Consider the following 22,579-nt stretch of genomic DNA (forward strand, 5'->3'; position numbering starts at 1 on the left):
TGGTCGCCAACTGGACTTCACCCCATTCACCACAACTCTCTGGGCCCGGCCCTCCAGCCAGTTTTTAACCCAGCGGAGAGTATACCCATCTAAGCCATGGGCAGCCAGTTTCTCCAGGAGGATACTGTGGGAGACTGTATCAAAGGCCTTGCTAAAGTCCAGGTAAACAACATCCACAGCCTTTCCTTCATCCAGCAAGTGAGTCACTTTGTCATAGAAGGAGATCAAGTTTGTCAAGCAGGACCTGCCCCTCATGAACCCGTGCTGGCTGGGCCTGATCACCTGGGCATCCTTCATGCGTTGCATAATGGCACTCAGGATGATCTGTTCCATCACCTTCCCAGGCACCGAGGTCAGACTGACAGGCCTGTAGTTCCCCGGATCATCCTTCCGACCCTTCTTGTGGATGGGCGTCACATTTGCTAGACGCCAGTCAGCTGGGACCTCCCCAGTTTGCCACGACTGTTGGTAGATGATGGAGAGTGGCTCTGCAAGCACTTCTGCCAGCTCCCTCAGAACCCTCGGGTGAATCCTATCTGGGCCCATAGACTTGTTTATGTCGAGGTTTTGGAGCAAGTCCCTCACCATCTCCCTTAGAATTATGGGGGCTTCATCCCGTTCCCCGCCCCTGTCTGCTGGTTCAGGGGTCTGGGCACTTGGGGGACACCCTACTCCACTGCTAAAGACTGAGGCAAAGAAGGCATTCAGTACCTCAGCCTTCTCCTCATCCTTTGTCACTATGTTACCTTCCATATCGAGGAGAGAGTGGAGGTTCTCCCGAGTCCTCCTCTTGCTATTAATATATTTATAGAAATTCTTTTTATTGTTTTTAACATCCAGGGCCAGGTTAAGTTCTAGTTGAGCTTTGGCCTTTCTAATCTTTTCCCTGCATAACTTTACTACACCTTTGTAATCTTCCTGAGTCGCCCGTCCTTTTTTCCAAAGGACATAAACTTTCCTTTTTTCCCTGAGCTGTGACCTTATCTCCTTGTTCAGCCAGGCCGGTCTCTTCCCTCGACAGCTCGCTTTCCTGCGCACAGGGACGGCCTGCTCCTGTGCTTTTAAGACTTCCTCCTTGAAAAGTGTCCAGCCTTCCTGGACTCCTTTGCCCTTCAGGGCTGCCTCCCAAGGGACTCTGTCAAGCAGACTCTTGAAAAGTCCAAAGTCTGCCCTCCGGAAGTCCATGATGGCAGTCCTGCTGGCTCCCCTTCTCGCTTCCCTGAGAATCAGAAACTCTATCATTTCGTGATCACTGTACCCCAGACGGCCTCCAACCGTTACATCCCCCACAAGTTCCTCTCTGTTTACAAACAGCAGATCTAGTAGTGCTCCTTCCCTAGTTGGCTCACTCACCAGCTGTGTCAGAAAGTTATCCCCGACACACTCCAGAAACCTCCTAGACTGTTCCCTCTCAGCTGTGTGGAGTGCCCAGCTGATATCTGGTAGGTTGAAGTCACCCACCAGGACAAGTGCAAGTGATCTCGAGACACCTGCTAGCTGCTTATAGAACATTTCATCAACCTCTGTATCCTGGTTGGGTGGTCTGTAATAGACTCCTAACACAATATCAGCCTTGCTGGTCCTCCCCTTGATTCGTACCCATAGGCACTCAACTCTACTATTACCATCATTCATCTCCACACATTCATATTCCTCCCTAACATACAGGGCCACTCCTCCTCCTCTCCTTCCTTGCCTGTCCCTTCTGAAGAGCTTGTAGCCATCCATTGCAGCACTCCAGTCATTTGATTCATCCCACCATGTTTCCGTGATGGCAACTACATCATAGCTTTCATGCTGCACAATGGCTTCCAGCTCCTCCTGTTTGTTGCCCATACTGCGTGCATTCATGTAGATACACTTCAGCCAGGCTAATTGTCCCACTATTTTTCTGGGAGGGCAAGAACTAATTCCCACCTGTCCACGTGCAGACTTTTCTGCAGTTACTATCTTGTCGCTACTCCTCATGTCTTTTCTGCCACTTGTGTCTCTCTCCCCTACATCAACTGCTGTAGTAGGCTGTAGGGCCTTGCTGGTACCTTTACCTACTGGCACTGGCACGCTTCTCCCAGACACCACTTTAGTGACCCTGGTTCCAACCCCATCCCCCTTCGAATCTAGTTTAAAACTCTTTCAATGAGCCCTGCTAGTTCTTGTGCCAATATCCTTTTTCCCCTTTGGGTTAGGTTTCCCCCGCCTGCTGCCAGCATGCTTGGTGACCTGTAGATCTGCCCGTGATCGAAGAATCCAATGCCTTGCCATTTACACCAGTCTTTTAGCCACGAGTTTATCTTTTGAATCTTCCTATTTATTCCTTCATCCACCCCTGTGACTGGTAGGATCGAAGAGAACACCACCTGTGCTCCTGATCCTTTGACCAGTCTTCCCAGGTCTCTGAAGTCCCTCTTCATTGTTTTTAGCTTTCTAGTGCCCACCTCATCATTGCCCACTTGAAATATCAGAAGTGGGTAGTAATCTGAGGGTTGAACCAGGGAATGAATTTCCCTTTGTATATCTTTAATCCTGGCCCCTGGGAGGCAGGTGACTTCCCTGTGGGATGGGTCCGGTCTACAGATTGGGCCCTCTGTTCCCCTCAGAAGGGAGTCACCTATTACGACCACCTTTCTTTTTTTCTTGGTTGATGACGTCCTGAGGCATGGGGGTGGGTGACTACTCCTGGGTGCCTCACTGGGTAGATCGTTCTCATTGTTCTCATTTACCTCGTCCCCAAAATCTAGAAGTCCAAACCTATTATGCAGGTGTAACTGGGAAGGTGAGGGAGGCTGTTTGGGGTTCCGCTTCCCTCTCTGAGGAAGGACCAGCCTCCATTCCCCCCTTTCTATTAAGTCCTCTCTCTCTGTCCGGTGACAGGGCGGGAGGGGATCATCTATTTTTGTTGGAGCCTCTTCTTGCTGCCGCAGGGTATGGCTCCACCAGTCTATTTCACTTTCACATTCTCTAATACTTCTTAATCTTTCAACCTCTTCTCTCAGTTCCACCACCTGCCTGAGCAGGTCGTTTACCTGCTCACATCTCACACAATGGGTGTCTCTGAGTCCCTGTGGTACCACAGCCAGGCTCAGGCATTCGGTACAGCCAGGGCCCTGAACTGCTGCATCTTGGTGTGGGAGCTCGGTCTGAGTTCCCATGTTCTTCTTCACAGGGGCTTTGGGGCGTTTCATTGCTATTTCCTCCCTTGAGCCTGAACAGACCGATCACTCTCTGACTCCCCTCTGTCCTGTGCACAAGCCCCACACGCTCTGCACACGTGATCCTGCGCGCTAGAATACTCGTCCTTGCTCACACACGCCCCTGGCACGTGCTCTAACCTTGTTGTAGCTAGCTGCCGCTGTCGCTGTCCGCGTGGTCTGGGTGAAGCTCGCGCTATGGCCGCTTTTAAATTCCTGGACTTTTTAAAGTCCTGATCATGTTTTCAATGAAACGTTTTGGTTGAGTGAAAAAGCCTGGACTTTACAATAATTAAAGAGTATCCTGAAAGTCATAGAAGTTTTTATGAGTTCCATCTGAGTTTTCTTCTTTGGGCCACCTGTTTTGACCATGTGTTTGCTTGAAGAAAAACTTTCAAGTCTGATAATTTATTTGGCTAGAATTCAGGTGGGTCTATGCATATATCTCTTTCTAAAAATCAGTGAAATCCAAAACCTCACAGGACTATTCTGAAGTGTGAAGTGTGACTGTTTAACAATCACAAGCATGTTTATAAGCGTTTATGATGAAATCTCCACAAGCTACCTTCTCAAAATAGCATAATTGAGGCCAATGGTATGAGATTCAACAAGGCCAGTGCCGAGTCTTGCACTTGGGTCACAACAACCCCATGCAGCACTACAGGCTTGGGGAAGAGTGGCTGGAGAGCTGCCCGGCAGAAAAGGACCTGGGGCTGTGGGTCAACTGCTGGCTGAATATGAGCCAGCAGTGTGTCCAGGCAGCCAAGAAGGCTAACAGCATCCCAGGCTGTATCAGGAATAGTGTGGTGAGTAGGACTAGGGAAGTGTTCGTCCCCCTGTTCTCGGCACTCACAAGGCCTCGCCTTGAGTACTGTGTCCAGTTTTGGGCCCCTCACTACAGGAAAGACATTGAGATTCTGGAGTGAGTCCAGAGAAGGGCAATGAAGCTGGTGAAGGGTCTGGAGAACAAGTCTTACAAGGAGCAGCTGAGGGAGCTGGGATTGTTTAGCCTAAAGAAAAGGAGGCTGAGGGGAGACCTTATTACTCTCTACAACTACCGGAAAGGAGGCCGTAGAGAGGTGGGGGTCAGTCTCTTTTCCCAAGTCACAGGTGATAGGACAGGAGGAAATGGCCTCAAATTAGGCCAGGGGAGTTTTAGATTAGATATTAGGAAAAATTTTTACACTGAAAGGGTTATCAAGCATTGGAACAGGCTGCCCAGGGAAGTGGTGGAATTGTCATCGCTGTAGGTATTTTAAAAGATGGGTAGGCATAGTGCTTAGTGATATGGTTTAGTGAAGGTTTTTGTCAGTGTTAGGTTGATGATTGGACTCTGCGATCTGAAAGGTCCCTTCCAACCTAGACAATTCTATGATTCTATCATTCTACTTGATTATAGTCAACATTTAAAGGAAGAGCACAGATTTTATCAGGACAACCAAAAAACAGCAGACATGTGAGTGAAGAGAGGAGCTGATTCAAGTAGCCAGCAAAATAATGTGGGATTAATTATCATTTTACTGGAATGATGAAGGCAGGGGAGGAAGAAAGAATGTCACCGTGACTACCAGGACTGCCAGCACACTATACAGTTAATCTCTTCTATGTTTTGTCTGGCATATTTTCCTCTTGATCGCTTAACCTATGGAGAATATGCAGTAATATTTTATTCTTATTACATACTCACTACAGCCCTTAAAATTAAACTTTCATTCTGAATATTCACAATGAAATATTTCATGTTTGCCTTAAAGTTGGCTGAATCTTTATTTTCTATTTTTTTTCCTCTTTTAGTTTTAGAGTATTAGCAAACTGAACAAAAAGAGATCGAGTGAAGGAGTACAGTTGAAACATGACCCACAATCATTCTTTTTGCCTTATTTATCCACTTCCATTTACTTTGTTTTGTCTGCTCATCAATAATGATAACAAACTTGCAAAATATAGGACTGTATTTAATTTGTTGGTATCAACACAATGTAAATTGAAAAGCAAATGAAGTACAAGTACTCATTCTCAGCAGTTGACTAAGGTTCATTATAAATATAAGCCAGTAATAATAGATGTCCTTAAAATATGAAAAGGTAACTCAAAAAGTTTATTGGAATGTCATAAAGAGTTTTGCTCTTACACTGTAGAGTTAGGCAAAGCAGTAGAATGCATGCAATTATAGGAGTCCATAATGCATTGAATACCTTTAAACAGCTTCATCCCTTATATGCTCTCCTTCTCCTTTTGTAATATATTAGTAAATATATCACTTTGCAGTGAAATGTAATTACATATGGTATTCTGTGCCCAAAGGGACTGACAATTTGATTTCATGCCTGTTGGTTTCAGTCCGCAAAGTCAACCCATGGTTTGTACGTAAGTGTTTACTATATGAATACCAATTATTGTTTCTTCCTCATTGCTGTGATTCAGGCACTTCTACTATAACTTATAGTATATATAATTTTTCATATATATTGCAGAAATGTACAGCTTCCACAGACATAAAAAATATAGCTGTGCTTTTGCAAAGAATGGGAGCATACATTCAATCTAAGCTTACGTTAGATACAGTTAGATATTTTACTAAGGTTGAGAGACAGCAAAACTTAATATAATTTACTATTTTTAACTTTTTTTAGGAGAAGGTTTTAATTGCCAATGGAAGTACAGAACTCATTAATTAGAGTGCTGTTTATTTGGATTATACCCTGAAGGATGTTTATTTACAGACTTGTACTTTGGGGGGGAGAGGGAGAATGGAAAGTGGTATCGGCTACAAGTGCTAGAAATACAGATTTATTGGAGCTGAAATACCATTAAGAGATTAATCTTTAACACCCTGACAACAAGTTGACATTTGATTGTTGTGACTTGTTCAAACGATTGGTAGACCTGTATGTTTTGGTAAAGACTTTTGTTGAAGTCCACAAGCAATTATCAGAGATTGAGTTTACAAGTGACATTTTCGTAATTAATCATACTTTTAATTCTTTACTTCCTTTATTTAAGCTCAGTAAGTGGTTTTGGTATGTGACAGCTCTGGCATGCAGGATGGGTCCCCTACTACTAATGGAAAGAATATCACACAGAGGTGAGTCAGAGGAGTTCATGGACATTTAACTTTTACACGTATTTGTTTATCACCCAACTGCGATACTAGGTTTGGATAATTGTCTAGGCCTCTAGTCTTCACCTGTTTGAAAAACATCTGTCTAAACATTATAGTAATTTCTTCTAATAATTGGTAATGAAATACCAAGTATACAGAAGAAAAAATAATGAGATTTTTTTTCTTTTAAAATCCATTTTAAATGCACTAAAATCCATCTTCTTTTTAGATCATCTCATATCACATCCCTAGCTCTGCCAAAGCCTCTGAGATGTCCTTTCAATATACCATAAAGTTATGCCTAATACAAACAGAGTGTGAGTGAATAATTCCTGGTGGCTGGTGCCAGCTTCTGTTAGTATGGCCAAAGTCATATCAACATCCTTTTTAACTCTTCACTTTCTGATTTGAGAAATATGAAATTTGTTAAACTTCACAGCCTTAAAATACAGATGGAATATGAAATGGAAAATAAAAATGAACAAATCACTGAAGAGTTATGCTGATCACAAATCAGCATAATGATCTATTGCTCACCAGAGAACAAGAATAACTGGTGGCATCTAATAATACAGTTAAATGTGTTAGCATAAACCACCATAAACACCAAATTTTAGAAAAGTAAAATAAATAGTTTGTCAGCCTAATGAATCAGTCAATGAAAGACATATTTATTTATTTTTTAAGTCTGCATGCTAATGACAACTTCATTTTTGAGCCAGGAATTGTGAGTGATGATGGTTCACTGCCAGGCATTGAATCTTAAATGGTGAAGTAACATCTTCAAAATGATTAGTCATCCGTTGTTACACAAGGCATTCTATTTGCTACTGTTTAAAATGATATAACATTCCCAAAGACACCATGTGAGTATCAGGTTTTTCTTTTTACTGCAAAGATAAAACCAAGCATGTGAAATGTAATGCCTTCCTATAATAAAAAAGATGGAAGACAGAGATCTTTAACGATTATTTTATATATCAAATTGCCCCATTAAGGGGAACTTTACCTGCATTTATTGAAGTCCTCCCAAAACCAAAGCAAAACCTAAGAATTCTTTCACCAGTACGATGATACAGTATTTCACAACCTGCAGACTCTGGTTGTATTCCAGATTGACTTTTATTCTAGGATTTTATTTTACCAAAGTTATTCTTGTCACCTCTGTTCTGAAGGTAATATGCATGCTCTGCATATGTAACATTTACATTTTCATGCAAGGTATCTACTTACAAGCCTGTGATTCAGCAGCAGGTGTATGTGTGCATGTGTGTTTATAAACCAATGGAAAGCTTACTAGAGAACCCACACCTAATAATTTGCATGCCTCTGCATGCCTGTTGAGTTTACCTCCATAGCTCCCTATGTCCAGAACCCCAAAACCTTTTCTCTGACTGCATTTTCTTTTGTGGATCTTTTCAAGTGCTGATACTTTTAAAGACATACATATCTCAAATGCATATTGCACATACTAAAATATGGTAATTGATTTTTGCTAACAGAATATGGCATTCTGTTTCTCTTTGACATTCCTTATTTGTCCTTGCTCTTTGGATAATCACTTCTAGATTTCTACCAAATCCCCCTTTATTACATCACGGGGTTCACGTGACTATTAAAGAATTATATGTTGTGGCCCCAGTTTGTGTTTGACACAGCAAATTAAAGCAGGCTTTGCTAAGTTAATTTTTAATTTTACTAAGACTTTATATATTCCTTATAGTCATTCTACCTAGTGCTATATTCCTGCAAAAGAGCAAGGACAGAATTGCATTTAGATTAACTTTGAGGAATTTTATGTGTTGCTTTACACATGTTGACAAGCCATAATTAGTTAGTATTAGCAGTAGCTTTTATTTATCTCCCACAAAATTCAAACCATGATTGCTAAAGAAAAGATACTATGGAGATGCAATCTTTAAGAAATGTATTTCTAACAGTCCAAATGTTATATGACTCAAAATCATTTACTTTTCTTCCTCCTTTCGTAACTGTAATTCGTGTTTGCTGCCAGAACAACCTTTGCTTGTCATGGTATCTGGTAATATTATTACTGTGTTACAAGATGTCATGATAATAAAAGCTGAAAAATTGTTCTCCCAATGGCATATTCAGAGTGCATAATGCTTGGCAAAATATTGTGTATCTCTCCCAAATATTCTCAATGCATCTTTAATGAAAAATTGTCAAGATTATTGTAAATATTAGCAGCATTTGGTATCTGAGAGACATTTTTACATCACATTAAACTTATTGAGGAAAACATTGATAAAGAACCTGAGAGAAATTTTAACTCCTTCTCAGGCAGGAGTTTGGTTTGGAAACTTTTTTTACACTTTACTTAAATACGCATATTCTGATTACTGAATTTTGAGTACCTTCACATAGCAGTAAAAATTATTAGAAGACAATGATCACAAATGATTCATAGTATAGAGGCTGGAACTTTCAGAATGGAAAGTAATTTAATGTCAAATTCCTACAAAGAGCAAAAGTCTTGCAAGCCTTGCTGAAAATTCTTCCTAGTGTCAATTAAAAATATTGACTTAAACAACACACTACTAGATTGTAAAACTGCCATTGTATTAATTGTCAAAGGATAATTTACTTGACCTATAATGTAGAGTTACACACCACACAAAATATTAAAATATTGTGTGGTAGAGAACAAAAATGTGGATAAGTTTATTTTGTCTTTCAAATTTATTCAAATTTAACTTTTCCCACCTTTACCTAAATTCAGTTTGGAACTAGTGATTTTTCAGGTTAATAAATGATCTGCAACCTCTGCTAGAAAATCAGCAAAGCTTTGATTGTAACTTGAAAAGATCGCAAGTACCTGAAGCCTTGACCCATCTTCCAGGGTGCAACAAAAAAACAGAAATCTCTCAGTCACATCATATTGTTTACTTCCTTAATTTAATATTTCTCTACATATTAAAGAAAAATAGAAGGATTTGCTTATAAATAATCTGTTGTTGACACTCCATTTTACAGAGGCTTTGTGAAGGGCAGCTTTCTGAGTTACCAGTTAGTCCTTCTGAATATTTTTTATTTTCAGAAGACAAGATGGCTAGAAATGTATCTCTCACACTCAGAAGATAATTTAGATTGAACTCTCCAACCTTTATGACTTTGTTGGTCTCTGTGTCTAGTTTTAAATGTTCCATTACATCAGTTGGACAAAGAATTCCCTGCATGTAACATGGGAAAGATGCTGACCTAATTATTTTAGAAATAAATATGTAGAAACATTTAAAAAGATTAACAAGGGAAATATATGTCACTACCAAATTAATAACTAAAATAGCATGAAAATCACTGTATAATTATCTAGGTTTCCACAGAAACCATGTTTCATGGGTACCCAAAAAGACTTCTGATTGGGCTTCCATACTTCTCTCCCTTTAATAAAAATTATTTCTGTTCTGCCTTTCATGAACAACTAGCCAGTTTTTCAGTAGCATAAGACCCGCCTGGATGCAGTCCTGAGTAACATGCTCTAACATGCTCTAGGCAATCCTGCTTCAGCAGGGGAGTTGGACTAGATGATCTCTATGGTCCCTTCCAACTCTAAAAAAAATTCAGTGAAATTCAGTGAAATAAGTCCTTATTCTATGCTCTTTAAGCAGCACTGTTTAACAGCACTAATCACCCTGTGCTTTTTTAAGATCTGCACTCTTGAACTTAAACATGTAAAAATACTTTTTAAAATGTATTATAACAAATACCGTGCTATCAACAAGTGGAAAAAAAAAGAAAACAGAATAAATGTATACATGGTAATATTTCTGTGTTGTCACAATACAATAGCTGCATAAAACTAAGCAAAGGCATTAATCCAAGAAACAAGCTGGGTATCTTATTACATTTTATCATTGTAATATTTCATTACATTTTCTCGTCAAGCCTTCTCAAAGGCTTTGGCCCATAAGTACTAATAATCCAGATGTAAACAAATGATCCCCGGTGTCAGCAAAGGTGAAAAAGGTGTGGCCCATACCCTAAAACCATATTCCATTAGAAACAGAGTTTCATCTGAATTTGTCTTTCATTTAAATAGTCTAGATTCACAACTATTTGTGGCAACACTCTCTTTTCACATGCTTCTTATACAGATTTTAGCAAAGCCACCTTAGAAATAGCTACATCTAGGACAAGATAAACTCTGTATGCAATATGTTTTTCTCCTACCAAAGTTGATGAAAAGGTTGTTGTTGAGTTCATGCACACAGCTTTTCCCAGAAGGCAGTAGTTCAGACAAACTCTAATTGAATTTATAAATTATTTGTTCACAAATAACAAATGCATATTTTAAGAAATGTTTTGTTATTGAAATTCCAGAGGCTGTGCAGCCTTGCTATTGTTCCATCACTTAAGGAAGTGTTAAGGTAGTGTCTGAAAAAGACCTCAATTCTAATTGTATACACTCACTGGAAACTACCCATACATGCTGCCCTGATTCCAGCAATCAAGAAGCAGGACAAGGGTAAGGTGGAAGTTGGTACAATGGATTTGGAAGGTACTACATGTCCTACCTGGCCTACTTCTAGATCTATTTGTTTATGTTTGGAGAGCATTGCATAGGAATATTTCAAAACAAAATAAGATATTTTTTTGTTTGAAATGAGCAACTTCCTGACAGATCTGCTTAATTTCAGAGAATGAAAAGCACAATCACTATTATTTTAATACTTTGTGGGATTCTTGTAATAGTTGAATAATTTATTTTGTATTATTTACAGTTACATAGACCTTTGAATTAATGTTCTATAATATTCTGGGATTTAAATTCTGCAACTCCTGTTTAGTCCTTTAGATCCTGAGACCTCGTGTGCTTTACTTTAGAATCACCAGATTTGATCAAACTAAATGACATAATTACAGTTTAATTTTGTGCTATTTTTGAATGCAGGAAATCTCTCTAAACCATAAACTGAGATTGGGCCTGAGCACTGAGAGTGCTGTACAACAAAACATCACAGAAAGAATTGTAGACCCCAAAAAACAGATTTTATTCTGCATTACATAATCCACCAACACTCCTACTTAATGGTACGCTTCTTTCTCGAAGAATTGCCATTGTAGGCTCCTGATATAACCAACACAGGGCAGAGAAGCACAGACCTTCATATGGTGATTTAGTTCCCTTCAGATCTGCATTGCCCTCTGAGGTGTCTGTCTCTACTTACTGATAACTGGAACTGGAGCATTGGGATGCTGTATTTTCTCTAAAATTATCTGAAGGTCTTGATTTGTCTTGTTTGGACTAGATAATTATCTGGATTTTTTTTTTCATCACAAGCAACTTATTCATACTGTTTCCTCCAGATGAGATTTTGACTGTGTAATTGACATTGAGGCTACAGTATTGGCTTACCACATTTATTCTGTAAATTAGTGTGTGGAAACATCCTAATTTTCTGATATTGAAAGCACTGATGGGTAAAAAATGTTAACATTGACCTCGGTGAGCTTATAATGAAGACATAAGCAAAGTTCGTGCAGGCTTCTTAGTGTTCAGTATGAAAAAAATAAATGTCCATCTCAAACAGTTTTACAAGCTACTCATTCTACACTGGTGATATATGACTAACACTGATTTAAAAAGCAAAATAAGTCTTAATAGATGATTCATTGTGTCACAGAAAGATGCCAGAAATAGTCATTTACTGTTATTTGTCTTCTTGTACAGTTTACAGAAATAATTAGTATTCCATTTGACAAACAAGTGCAAACAGCCATTAGCTAAATGACACAACATATACTTTGACTAGGTCTGCAACTGTCACTAGAACTCCATCAATAGTAACTGCTGAACAGTCTGTCATATAGGAGTACACATCTTTTAGTATATGTATAATTGCTCTGGTTAAGGAGGCCACGGAAGTATTTAAAGAAAGTAAAACTATTGCACAGCCTAATCTGTCTTTGAAATCAGAAGAAAAGAGACAAAAATCCTTGATGTAATCTGTACGCTAAAGATACATGGAGCCGGTCTTGTGAATTTATAGATCTGCAAATGAGTTCTACCCCCAGATCCATAAACAATTATCATAAAAAATCAAGAGTGAAATAGAGCACAAATTTTGTTACGTGATTACTGTTTGTTCTGTTTGTTTGTTCTGTACTAACATTGAAAATTGACAACTATATACAAAAATACAGAAGGAGCCTTTTCCCGCTATATTCTGAGTGCAAAGTACAACTTGAATGATGATATCTAAAAATTGTGAGATTAGCCAATTAGCTGCAAGCATTAGATTATTTATTTTTTTAACTTTTCATCTGAAAGCTTACACCTGAGTTATAAGTTGGAATGCATCTACATGTGTAACCACCACTTATAAGATTCTGCTGTGCAGATGTAACCTATGGGTTTGCTGATGATGCACAAGGCAGAATTTAATTAATTTTCTGTGGGTTTTCTGCTAGCTATGGTAGAAGTTATTTTGAAAATACTCATTATATGCAGATAGGAGCTAAGTTGATAGGGAAAAGCTCCTTTTATGCATTTATAATTTTTAAAAAATACTTTATCTAAATATGCCACTTTTTCATAGCTATTCTTTGTAATATACATCTCTCAAACTGATCTTTAAAGTAAATTTCTGTTGATAAAAATGACCAGTCAAATGGTAACAAATGCATTGCTGTTGTTTACACACTAGAAGAACAAGTAAAAGTGTACTGGGCTTAAACATGCCAAATTTTCTCCCTCCATTGTAAACCATCAGGAGACCAGGAGGTCCAGCAAGGTTCTTCCCCAGGTTCCTGGGTGTGCCGAGGCACTTCTATGTGACTGGGACTGAACAGTTCCTCCACATTGGAGAGGACATAGTTTCAGTTCTAGTTAGACAGATAGATGGCAGAGGCATGTTAAATGTTTTAAACTTTCTCACAGAAATGATCATCAAAAGACTTACAACAGGTTTCACTCTCACTTGACGCAGTAAGAAAGCACTTTTGCTGCACTTTCTCAGTGCACCAGTCTACCTGCACTGGTAAAAAATGGAAGTAGAAAGAGGAGTCTTTCTGGAGTCTTCATACCATCTTGGACTGCTTGTAAAATCGTATCATCTCCATACAAAGGTATGTGCCACCTCTTTCTACATGTCTGATAAAAAAGCATGGGTTTGAACAGAACCCTGTGTTGTAAAGTTATATTGACTTCAGAAGTGCTGAGAAGCCAATGTTCCTATTGAAGCAGATAGTAAAAGCTGCAAGCCTGTCAACCAGGAACTAAGGATGGCTGTGGTGTTACAATTTAATCCATACAGTGTCTGAAAGCCATTACCTCACTAACCTTAAAGGTCAGCAGGGAGGCACAGTGAGGGCAATTATCAGTGGTGCCAAAAGCACACCATGAGCATGTCCCCATCGTACTGAATACACTCTAAAGGGACAGTGCCCTGAAACTGTAAGCACTCTATTCAAGCTACTAATCTAGGTTTATTAATTCTGCATTACTGAAACTTCATGGACCAAGGTAGTATTTCTAAATGTAACCAAAAGATGGTTATGAAAACAGACCGGTGCTACCTTAAAAGTTTATTGTGTTGTGCTCTATTACATGTACGGGAAGCTTAGTGCTAGCTCCCATATCTGTTTGGGGGAAATACACTTGGTTACTGCTTGCTGTTGCAGAAAATGTGAAACATCAGCCTGGTGAAAGCCATCCTCAAGTGGACATATCCCTGAAATGGACTTTGCTCCTCCTTCACCAGGAAGAAAACCATGTAAGCTCTAAATGATGTCTCTTAAAGTGAAACACTGTCTCAATTCACCATAGATGTAACATAATCAAAGACATTAAGCTAATTGATTTTGACTGTTTATAGAGAATTTTTTAGATATGTTAAAAATATACTCTGTAATATAAAATCATATATGGACAGGCAAAAACATGTAAAAATGCCTTTATGTGTATTTGTGTAAGCAATAGTAACAATTGCTTAAACAGAACTCCTGCCTTAGGAAAGCTGCAGATGGTTGGACAAGTATTCTTAGTCATTCCAAAAATGCTTCACTTCCTTACTTATTGTATTACTGGGTGTTTTCATCCTATTTAGCTTATTTTGCAGTTGAGCAGGGTCAATACTAGGTCAGTATATAATGATCTATAATGAGCTGTTATCTGCAGCTGTTGAGACCAGACATAATTACTGTAGGTGAGCTTGCCATTTTCTGCATGTTTTACTGTCAGTTATCAAAATGCCTGGTGGTGAGCATGTTGTTCTGTTTAGCTGCAGCTTCTACACCTTATTCAATCAGGGATCATTACAGTAAGTTCTTGGGAAATATTCTTGTAACTAGCTTATTTCAGTGAGAACTGGATACATATTTTGCTCAGCACTTCAGTAGGATATTGAAGTAGGCTAGTAAAAAGGGTGAAGGCAGATTTACTTAAGTGCTTTGCATTGTAAAAAAATCAAAAGGCAAAACTAGAACCAATTAAAAAAGTCCAAGTGATAGAATTTTATGCATTCTGGTTCAAGTACTGTAGTCCTTATTCATATAACATTTCTTCTTAAAAGGCCATCGTATTCAATAGGAAATTTAATCTCACAAAAATTCTGTTTAGAACTGGCAGCATTTGTCATTATGCAGTCGTGTGGCCATAAGACAAAGGGTAAAATTGGATCATTTGTTTAGCCACTGGCTAAAATGAACTCCTCTTCTTGAATAGAGGACATAGAGGGACAAGACTGGAAAAGGCCATGTGTTGTTTTACACTGTTATTACCAAAAGGGTTAGGCAGCACATAACAGTGGCTATCAGAAAAACAAGCTAGAGAAATAAAGTAAGAGAAAATTAAATCACTGTCTCCAAAATGACAGACCAAACTTTATCAGAGTGCTGACCCAAAAGGCGCCCTGTCTGGCAAAATAAATACAGGTGATTTAGCCTTTCCACACAGAATCATCTTCTCTGTTCACTGCCCCCTTTCACACCATCTTGTAACACACATATTTTTCCTCTACTTCTTCCCCCTCTCTCCCTCCCTCGGTACATGACACTCACTTCTCAGGCACTACAGCTGAGAAAATTCTGTCTGTTAAATAAGCTACCAAGCTACATTATCACCACTACCCATTTATACAAACGTAAGCATGACCATACTGGGTGAGACCTAAGACTCACGTAGCCTATTTTATCTGTCTCCAGCCTTGATCAACAGCAGATTCCCAATGGCATAGTATAAAAACGGGGCAATCAAGTGGTGTTTCTTATGGATCTAGCCTCCAATAACCTGAAGCTCGTGAATTTCAATAACCAAGTATGTCTATAATTAATGCTCTCAACAGATTTTTCTCCATGCTTCCCAAACTCCTGTAAATTTAAGTTTTCAAGGTCTTCTAGCAAAAAGTTCTTCCGAGTAACACATTTTGGTTGTTTGAACCTACCATCCCCTACTTTCTGTAATATAGATTAATAAAATCTACACTTTCTGGAATCTAGATTAACAGATGTCCCCTGTACTCAGAGTTATCAGAGTGATAAGGCTGAGATCTTGCATACTTTCTCTGTCTGTCTTACTAGTCAGCGGAAGGTGACCTTCATATGGGTACTTCTGTTGGTACTTTTCAAATTTGAGTGACTTTCCTGCTGAGATTGCACTTTTGGTACATATCTAAATTTTCACCCACTTCTTTTTCCTGTGTTTTTGCAACATCTGTATTTCTTTCCTTAAAGTGAGAATGATTCCCTTTCCCATGCAAGTATATATATATATCTTTATTGCCATGATTTCCACAAGGCCTGTTTTATCACCATGTAATAAAGGAAGAAAAGCCAATATATATAATAAAAACAAAGAGGTTTTGGCCACTTACCAAGTGAAGATAAGACATAGTAAGGTAGATATTAAAATGAGGACTTGGTTAAACATTGCAGACTGTGTGCGTTGGATGGCTCTGTGAAGATCATTCTATATTAATGGAAAATAGGTGTTATTTTTGGTTTGAATTAATAAGGCATGAGTTGATTCTGTAGAGGAATTACATAGTGCCCTGATAAAATGCAGTCATTTAAAAGCACTTAGAATTTGCTGATCATATAGAAGGGTGTAAAAGAGCCAGCTGTGATTCTTTGTTTATTTAACTAGTTCTTTGTTCATCCTGGCACAATTCTGATACTAGTGCAAGCTCCCTTAATGTCTGTCTGCTCACGTCTGTCTTACAAATTACAGGCAGCAAAGACCAATTAAGGCATAGCAGTTGAGTTCCCTGGAATCGAGTGTGAATGGAAAAAAAACATCCATTCCAACTTTCCCTTATTGGCACAGTAACAATTTATACTATATGAGATTTCACTTGATGTCTCAATTTTTTCTGATTTTGATGCAGAAAGCAGTTTAGCAATGCTTGACCATTTGTATAATCTGATTAGCTTCCTAACAGATCTGGTTATCTTCCTATTAAAGTTGGACAGTGAACTCTACTGCCAAAGTCCCACTAAAGATAACATACTGAAAAAATAGAAACTCTAAAATAGTTATTTTCTTTATAATACTTACAATCATATTCTCTAATGCATGTTTTGCCAGCCAACAATTTAAAAATACAGGAATGAACAGGTTTCTTAGGACTGGCCAGAAAATCTGAAAGAAAAATTAACAAATTCATTAAAAGTTTTTATATTCAAGAATGTAGCTTTTCTATTCAAGCAGCAGTGAAACACTTGCAAAAAATATTTATTATTAATGTGTTTCCAGTCTGAGATATGGCTTTAAATAACACTTTTTCTTCTTTGTGATTAACTGTAACTAAGATAATTTGATAAAATAAGGACAGTCAGTTTTCAGTGCAGACACCAGAGATTCTTAGATTTTTATATCTAGCTGGTTTATTTTATTGATTGTGCTGTAGCTTGAGTTAAAGGGTTTTGGTTTTGTTTGTCCCCTATTGGGGAGGAAGGGCAAAGTGATCTGTATTACTACTTCATTCAAGTAGCAAACTATTTCTTCCTGTTGACAAGTTTCTGTTCCCACAGGCACAAATTTGTCATCCACATAAGATTCAAATTTACTTCAGTAAAAATTAAGAGTATTTGTGCATCTATAAAAGTGCAATGTGCAAATGTATTAATTCAAGTAAGTTTACCGTGATGATGAAGGGGACAGCATTAATTATTTCCAGGAGAAAGGGTATTCTCAGAATTTGTTCCCAGATATTTCCCTTCAAAGAAAAGGACAAAAAACCACCATGTCACAGTAGGCTTACATATAGTTCTGATGAGAAATATATGTGATATACCAATGCCACATATAGAGTCTCTCCCACTGGATGAATTTCAGGAAGCTCATTCATCTCACATTTAAACACATATGTCAACTGCGAATACAGAATATAGGATACTCTGGCCTATTTTTCTTACCGTTTATCATAATGCACCTCACAGGTAAAAATGTATACTTTTAAATCTGTATTTTCACTGGAATAGTTTTCTGTTTCCATATGACCATATATTGCCTTGCTATGACCTAGTTAGTAAGACTGCTCAAATGAAGAACTCTAATTGCATTAACTAGTCAAGTCATTCTCTCAGTTAAGGAAGAGTTTCATTAAATTTCATTTTTTTCAGAGAATAATATGCTCCTGTTTTCTTCTGTTGCATTTTTAAGTACCTTGGAATCATACACAGACATCTTGTCCCTGCTTTTTTGTTCTTCAAAGGTTAGTTTACTTTTATTTATACATACCCATTTACACATAGATAAGTAAGTGATGTTCCTGTCCTAAGGAATTTATCTTTTTAATAGTTCTTGTTTTTCAGTGACTCTTCATACAAGTAACAGGCTAACCTGCTGGCAAATTGTTTTATCTGCAACTATTTCTATTTGTTTTTCTCTGAAGTCTCTAAATCTTTAAAATCCTGTATTACAATGCTTTAGCTTTTGACTGTGCCAAAGGCTTTCTTACCTTAATGCTTATTGTCTTAGACTTTCTAAAAACTAGAGACAAAGCTCTAGTACAGCATAAAAGCTGCAGAGACATATATCCAAAGGAAAGGACATGCCCTGCTCAGAAGATTTTACCATCAAATTAACTGTTTTCATCACCCCTATGCACAGGTGACTGCCCTATTGTCCATATTAACGTTTGTTACAAATGATGAGCCACTCACTGTACATCATTCTGATACAACTTCATGGCAAAATAAAAGCCAAAGAGGAATGCAAATATGTTGTCTTTTACAAAGAAATAGTACCAGCTCATTTTCTGTTAATCTTGTTTCATTAACCTCTGCATGTTAGTCACAGAGGTCTGGATATTTCTCTTTATTAATTCTAATCCTGCTGTTAAGATATTAACTTATTAAGAAATAAGCATCAAAAAGAGGAATGAGACCAAGTTAGGGAAAGATAGCAGTATTCTATAGCGAGTCCTTCCTTTACATTTATCTTTTACCTTTACTTTGTATTTTCTCTTTGCCAGCTTTCAGAGAGAGGAGTAAGGAAGACCATCTAGTGTTTAATATTTGAATTAGGACTACAAGATCAAAATTCTGTATTTCTGCCACAAACACTTCAGTACATTTCTGGGCTTTTTAGAACTTGATCTTGCTTACAAGAAATAAGAGGTCTTCCCACATACATCAATGAAAGTGGTACTGATCTTTTAATCTGCTTACTGCTAGCTACAGGATGGAATTAATACTACTCCTTTTCCACATCTGGGTAGTGACTGTGAATGACTAAATGTCGGGATGAAAATCCATACATTTGACAAAGAAGGTATTTAAAATTGAGCGACTTACAGCTTTACTAACTCTGTATAACAAGACTCCATCATAGGTAATGCAATAACAATATAGCATATATCATGGCAATATCACAAGAATTTGCCATACAGCATTTTATATTCAGTTGCAATGAAATATTTCCTGTTAAAATAACCATCTGATATAACCCCTGAAAATTAAATACAAGATCCATAGCATATAAAACTCTTTTTCTGTTTTTAACTTTTCACATCTGGAAGCCATTATACCTATGGGGCAGGGATTATTGTCTTCCATGTTAATTATGGAAGGTAGGAGTTAGACATACTCAATTTATTTGGCAGGAGTTAGACATACTTGAATATTCTTAAATATTTCATGTGATAAGCAGCCCTGTAAACAGAAGTGAAATTATGAGACTGTAAGCTGAGTTTTTATTTGTAGGAATAATAAAATCAAAAGAAAATTTTATTTTCCCAATTGACCCATTCTGTGTTTTCACTAATTTCCTCATTTTTAATGTTAAGAGCTTTCTTTTCTGAATAATAGAAATGTAACATAATTTACTTGTGCAGGCAAAATGCCTGTGCAGGTGTGCTCCAGGTACTTAATGATGCATAGAGCTGTAAGATTCTGGCTTCCACATAAAAATGCATCGTGTCTTCTGCAAAACTGCCTTTTGCAGTGAGAATGTATGGTACTGATAAAAGCAGCTAAGGCTGCCTGTGCACCAGTGATATAGTAGGATTGCCAGATGCCTGTGACGAGTTTTGGCAATGAAAATTTCTAATGTAGACATCTTTCAGAATTTTGGTCAAGGGCAAATCCTTGTGTAATGGGTTAAACTGTGAGAATGCAGTCTGTAAATCGTTCATTCTTGGATCCAAGTGATCAGCAGTGTAATACAGTGCTACATTCTTTGCATTCCTCCCCATATAAAAGCAGTAAAAAATGCAAATTTACTGTATTCTAGTAGTATGATATACTCATGTCCTCACTATTCTGCATGTTGAATCATTTCTCATATCTCATAAACCAAGTTTCAGAAAGGCAAATTCCTTGGAGTATTCTCTCAAATGACTGCTTTATTTATTTTATGAGTTCATTATGAAATCCTAGCAATGTGCACACAAATGCAAACACAATCATCTTTTTCTTGTTGTTTTCTTTCTGCCTTGTTCTTTGTCTTGTGCCTAAATTGTAGAAGCTTTGGAAATGTTGGCGTGAAATAGGTAATCTGTAACAGATTTACATGAACCAAGATGCCTTCAGTCATCCTGCCTATGCAGAAAGGCTTTACAGTTGGTGAAATAACAGCCATCTTGGCTTCCCGAGACTGGTGTAAAACTTGGGTAAACGGCTCTACCATGACTTTTCTAGATTGTAACTAAGAGGACAGGACCAGAGGGAAGGAAGTGTCTGCATCGGGTGGGTTGCCAACGTGTTCAGTACTATTATTCTTCCTTACATTACTTTTATTCCCTTGTGGGCAGTGGAAATACAGCTATCATAAAATTGCCTCAACTTCCTTCACAGGTATATGCAGCAAATCAGGATAGTATAGCTTTACACCCTTTGCACACTAAGTAACTTCTCATGGGAGCTGACTTGCCAATATTTCTCTCATCTTCTGTACTCACTGAAATTGACGCAGACCACAAGCAGAATGGATAGAGAGAGAATGCTGCCCAATAAACTGAGGAACAGTACAAATTGTGATCACTTTTTATCTTTACTGTTTTGACACCAGATGTGTTAATTTTGAATTGTTTCTGCCTATAATTGATTTGCCTTTGTAACCCCCAACACATAAATAGTATATGCTACTTACAAGGATTAAGAACAACTTTAGACAGTATAGACAGTTTTACACATCTTAGCATTATTGGGCACTAAGGAAAACATTTATGCCATAATCACCTGACAAGCACACTTAAGTACAACTCTTTAACTTCAGCAGTGGCTCCGATAGCTACTCAATGCCAGTAATCCAAAAATTTAAAAAAAAAATAAAATATTATGCTCCAAGATATTTTCAGTTTTAGAAACCAAGTCTTTTCATATTTATTTTGATAAATGCTTTTAGTATTTTTCTCATGAAGATACTAAAAATGCAGAGTACCTAAAACTCTCTGGGATACCACATAACAAAGTGTAATGAAGAAAACTGAATACAAATAATAGGAAAATATAACTTTTTAAGGAGAATGCAAATACAAAAATATATTGTATTCACATCAGATGATTTCAAGGCTTTTTGCAAAGATGTTCCAAGAACATCAGAGAAATGTGTAACACAAGTATGTAGGTATCCATAATTTAAAAAAAAAAAAAAAAAAAAAGTTCTGTCTTGGTATTGCTTTTTGTGTTCATTTTCAGAGGCCTGAAACTTGAGTTATAGATATTGAGTAGCTACAGCTTTGACATCAATGAGAATTATGTACCTTGCATTATGGATAGACTTATAAAACTGTGCACTAGAAAAATCAGTATCCAAAAATCCAGGTCACTTTTGAGAATGTTTTCAAATTACAATGTGCCAGTGGACAATGGAAAAAAAATGAAAATTTCATTTCTGACTTCCACTCTCTAGATATTACTGTTTGCTCATAAATTTGAGAAACATGAACAGGGCTGCCTGTGACAATATGCTGTGCTCTACACATGTGTTTTTCTCAACTTCCTGCTTGTACATGCATTTTTGTGATGAATTATGCCTGAAAGTAACTAAAAGTACTTACCTTGTAGCTTAGATAACTCAGCAGCAGAGTTTCAAAGAGACTTATTAAAGCCACAGAAACCTTAAGTGAAGTGATAAAGTATGTGTATTAATACTGGCTTCTAAAGAATATATGACATTAAGCATTACAATGAAAAGTAAAAGATAATAAAAAACAGCTTTTCCATGCATCCTCTGAAACCATCTCAGCTAACAGCATTTAGCATGAAGCTTAAATGTTGTTATTTTTCTAACTAAAGCACGGGCTGTAATTTGAGTCTCATTGCTCTTTTCCAAGTATAACACTCCAGAGAGCCTGCAGGGTGGCCTTTCCATGGTTTTTAGAGAGCTCCATACACAGTCTGCCAGATTATTTCTCAAGTTTCAACTGTCTGTTCCTAAAAGGTACCAAGATCTTTTAACAAGACAGAGAAAGAGAGAGAAAGAGAATGCTGTAAATAGTGGAAGTTAGTCAGCTCTTTACTTTTCTGTAAAGATATTATGAATGTTTGGAAAAAACAACACTTTTGACTGTGTGTAATTCAGAAAGTTGAAAACAGCAAAAAACGATACAGATGAATCGTTATTGATTCTAATATTTAAATGCAACTGAGCTTAATTTATCAGCCTTCACTTAGATTACATGTAGTTAGTGTATGTATTATGTAATTTAAAAATATTTAAATAGCCAAATATCAAAAATGTACTTAAAAATTTATACATATTAAATAACCACAAAACTTATTTAAATCCTTTGCACAGCAAATAATTGTATTTTAATATATATTCTGGGAATATTCCATCGAGAAGATGTACAAATTCAGCTGGAGCCTGAAGTCAAAC

At 37.6% G+C, this 22,579-nt stretch overlaps 1 protein-coding gene across 3 annotated transcripts in view; it reads right to left on the bottom strand.

Moving 5' to 3' along the window:
- Positions 1 to 22,579, bottom strand: part of KCNT2 (potassium sodium-activated channel subfamily T member 2) — a 156,036-nt gene that overhangs the window by 82,968 nt on the left and 50,489 nt on the right. For all 3 annotated transcript variants that reach the window (XM_074152413.1, XM_074152412.1, XM_074152411.1), the window contains exons 5-8: positions 21,759 to 21,818; positions 17,397 to 17,471; positions 16,811 to 16,894; positions 16,128 to 16,222 (exon numbers count right to left, since the gene is read on the bottom strand). In XM_074152413.1, coding sequence (XP_074008514.1) covers positions 16,128 to 16,222; positions 16,811 to 16,894; positions 17,397 to 17,471; positions 21,759 to 21,818 — 314 coding nt within the window. The remainder of the gene's footprint in view (positions 1 to 16,127; positions 16,223 to 16,810; positions 16,895 to 17,396; positions 17,472 to 21,758; positions 21,819 to 22,579) is intronic.

This window comes from Numenius arquata, chromosome 8 (genome assembly GCF_964106895.1).
Source record: "Numenius arquata chromosome 8, bNumArq3.hap1.1, whole genome shotgun sequence".
Classification (NCBI taxonomy): Eukaryota; Metazoa; Chordata; class Aves; order Charadriiformes; family Scolopacidae; genus Numenius; species Numenius arquata.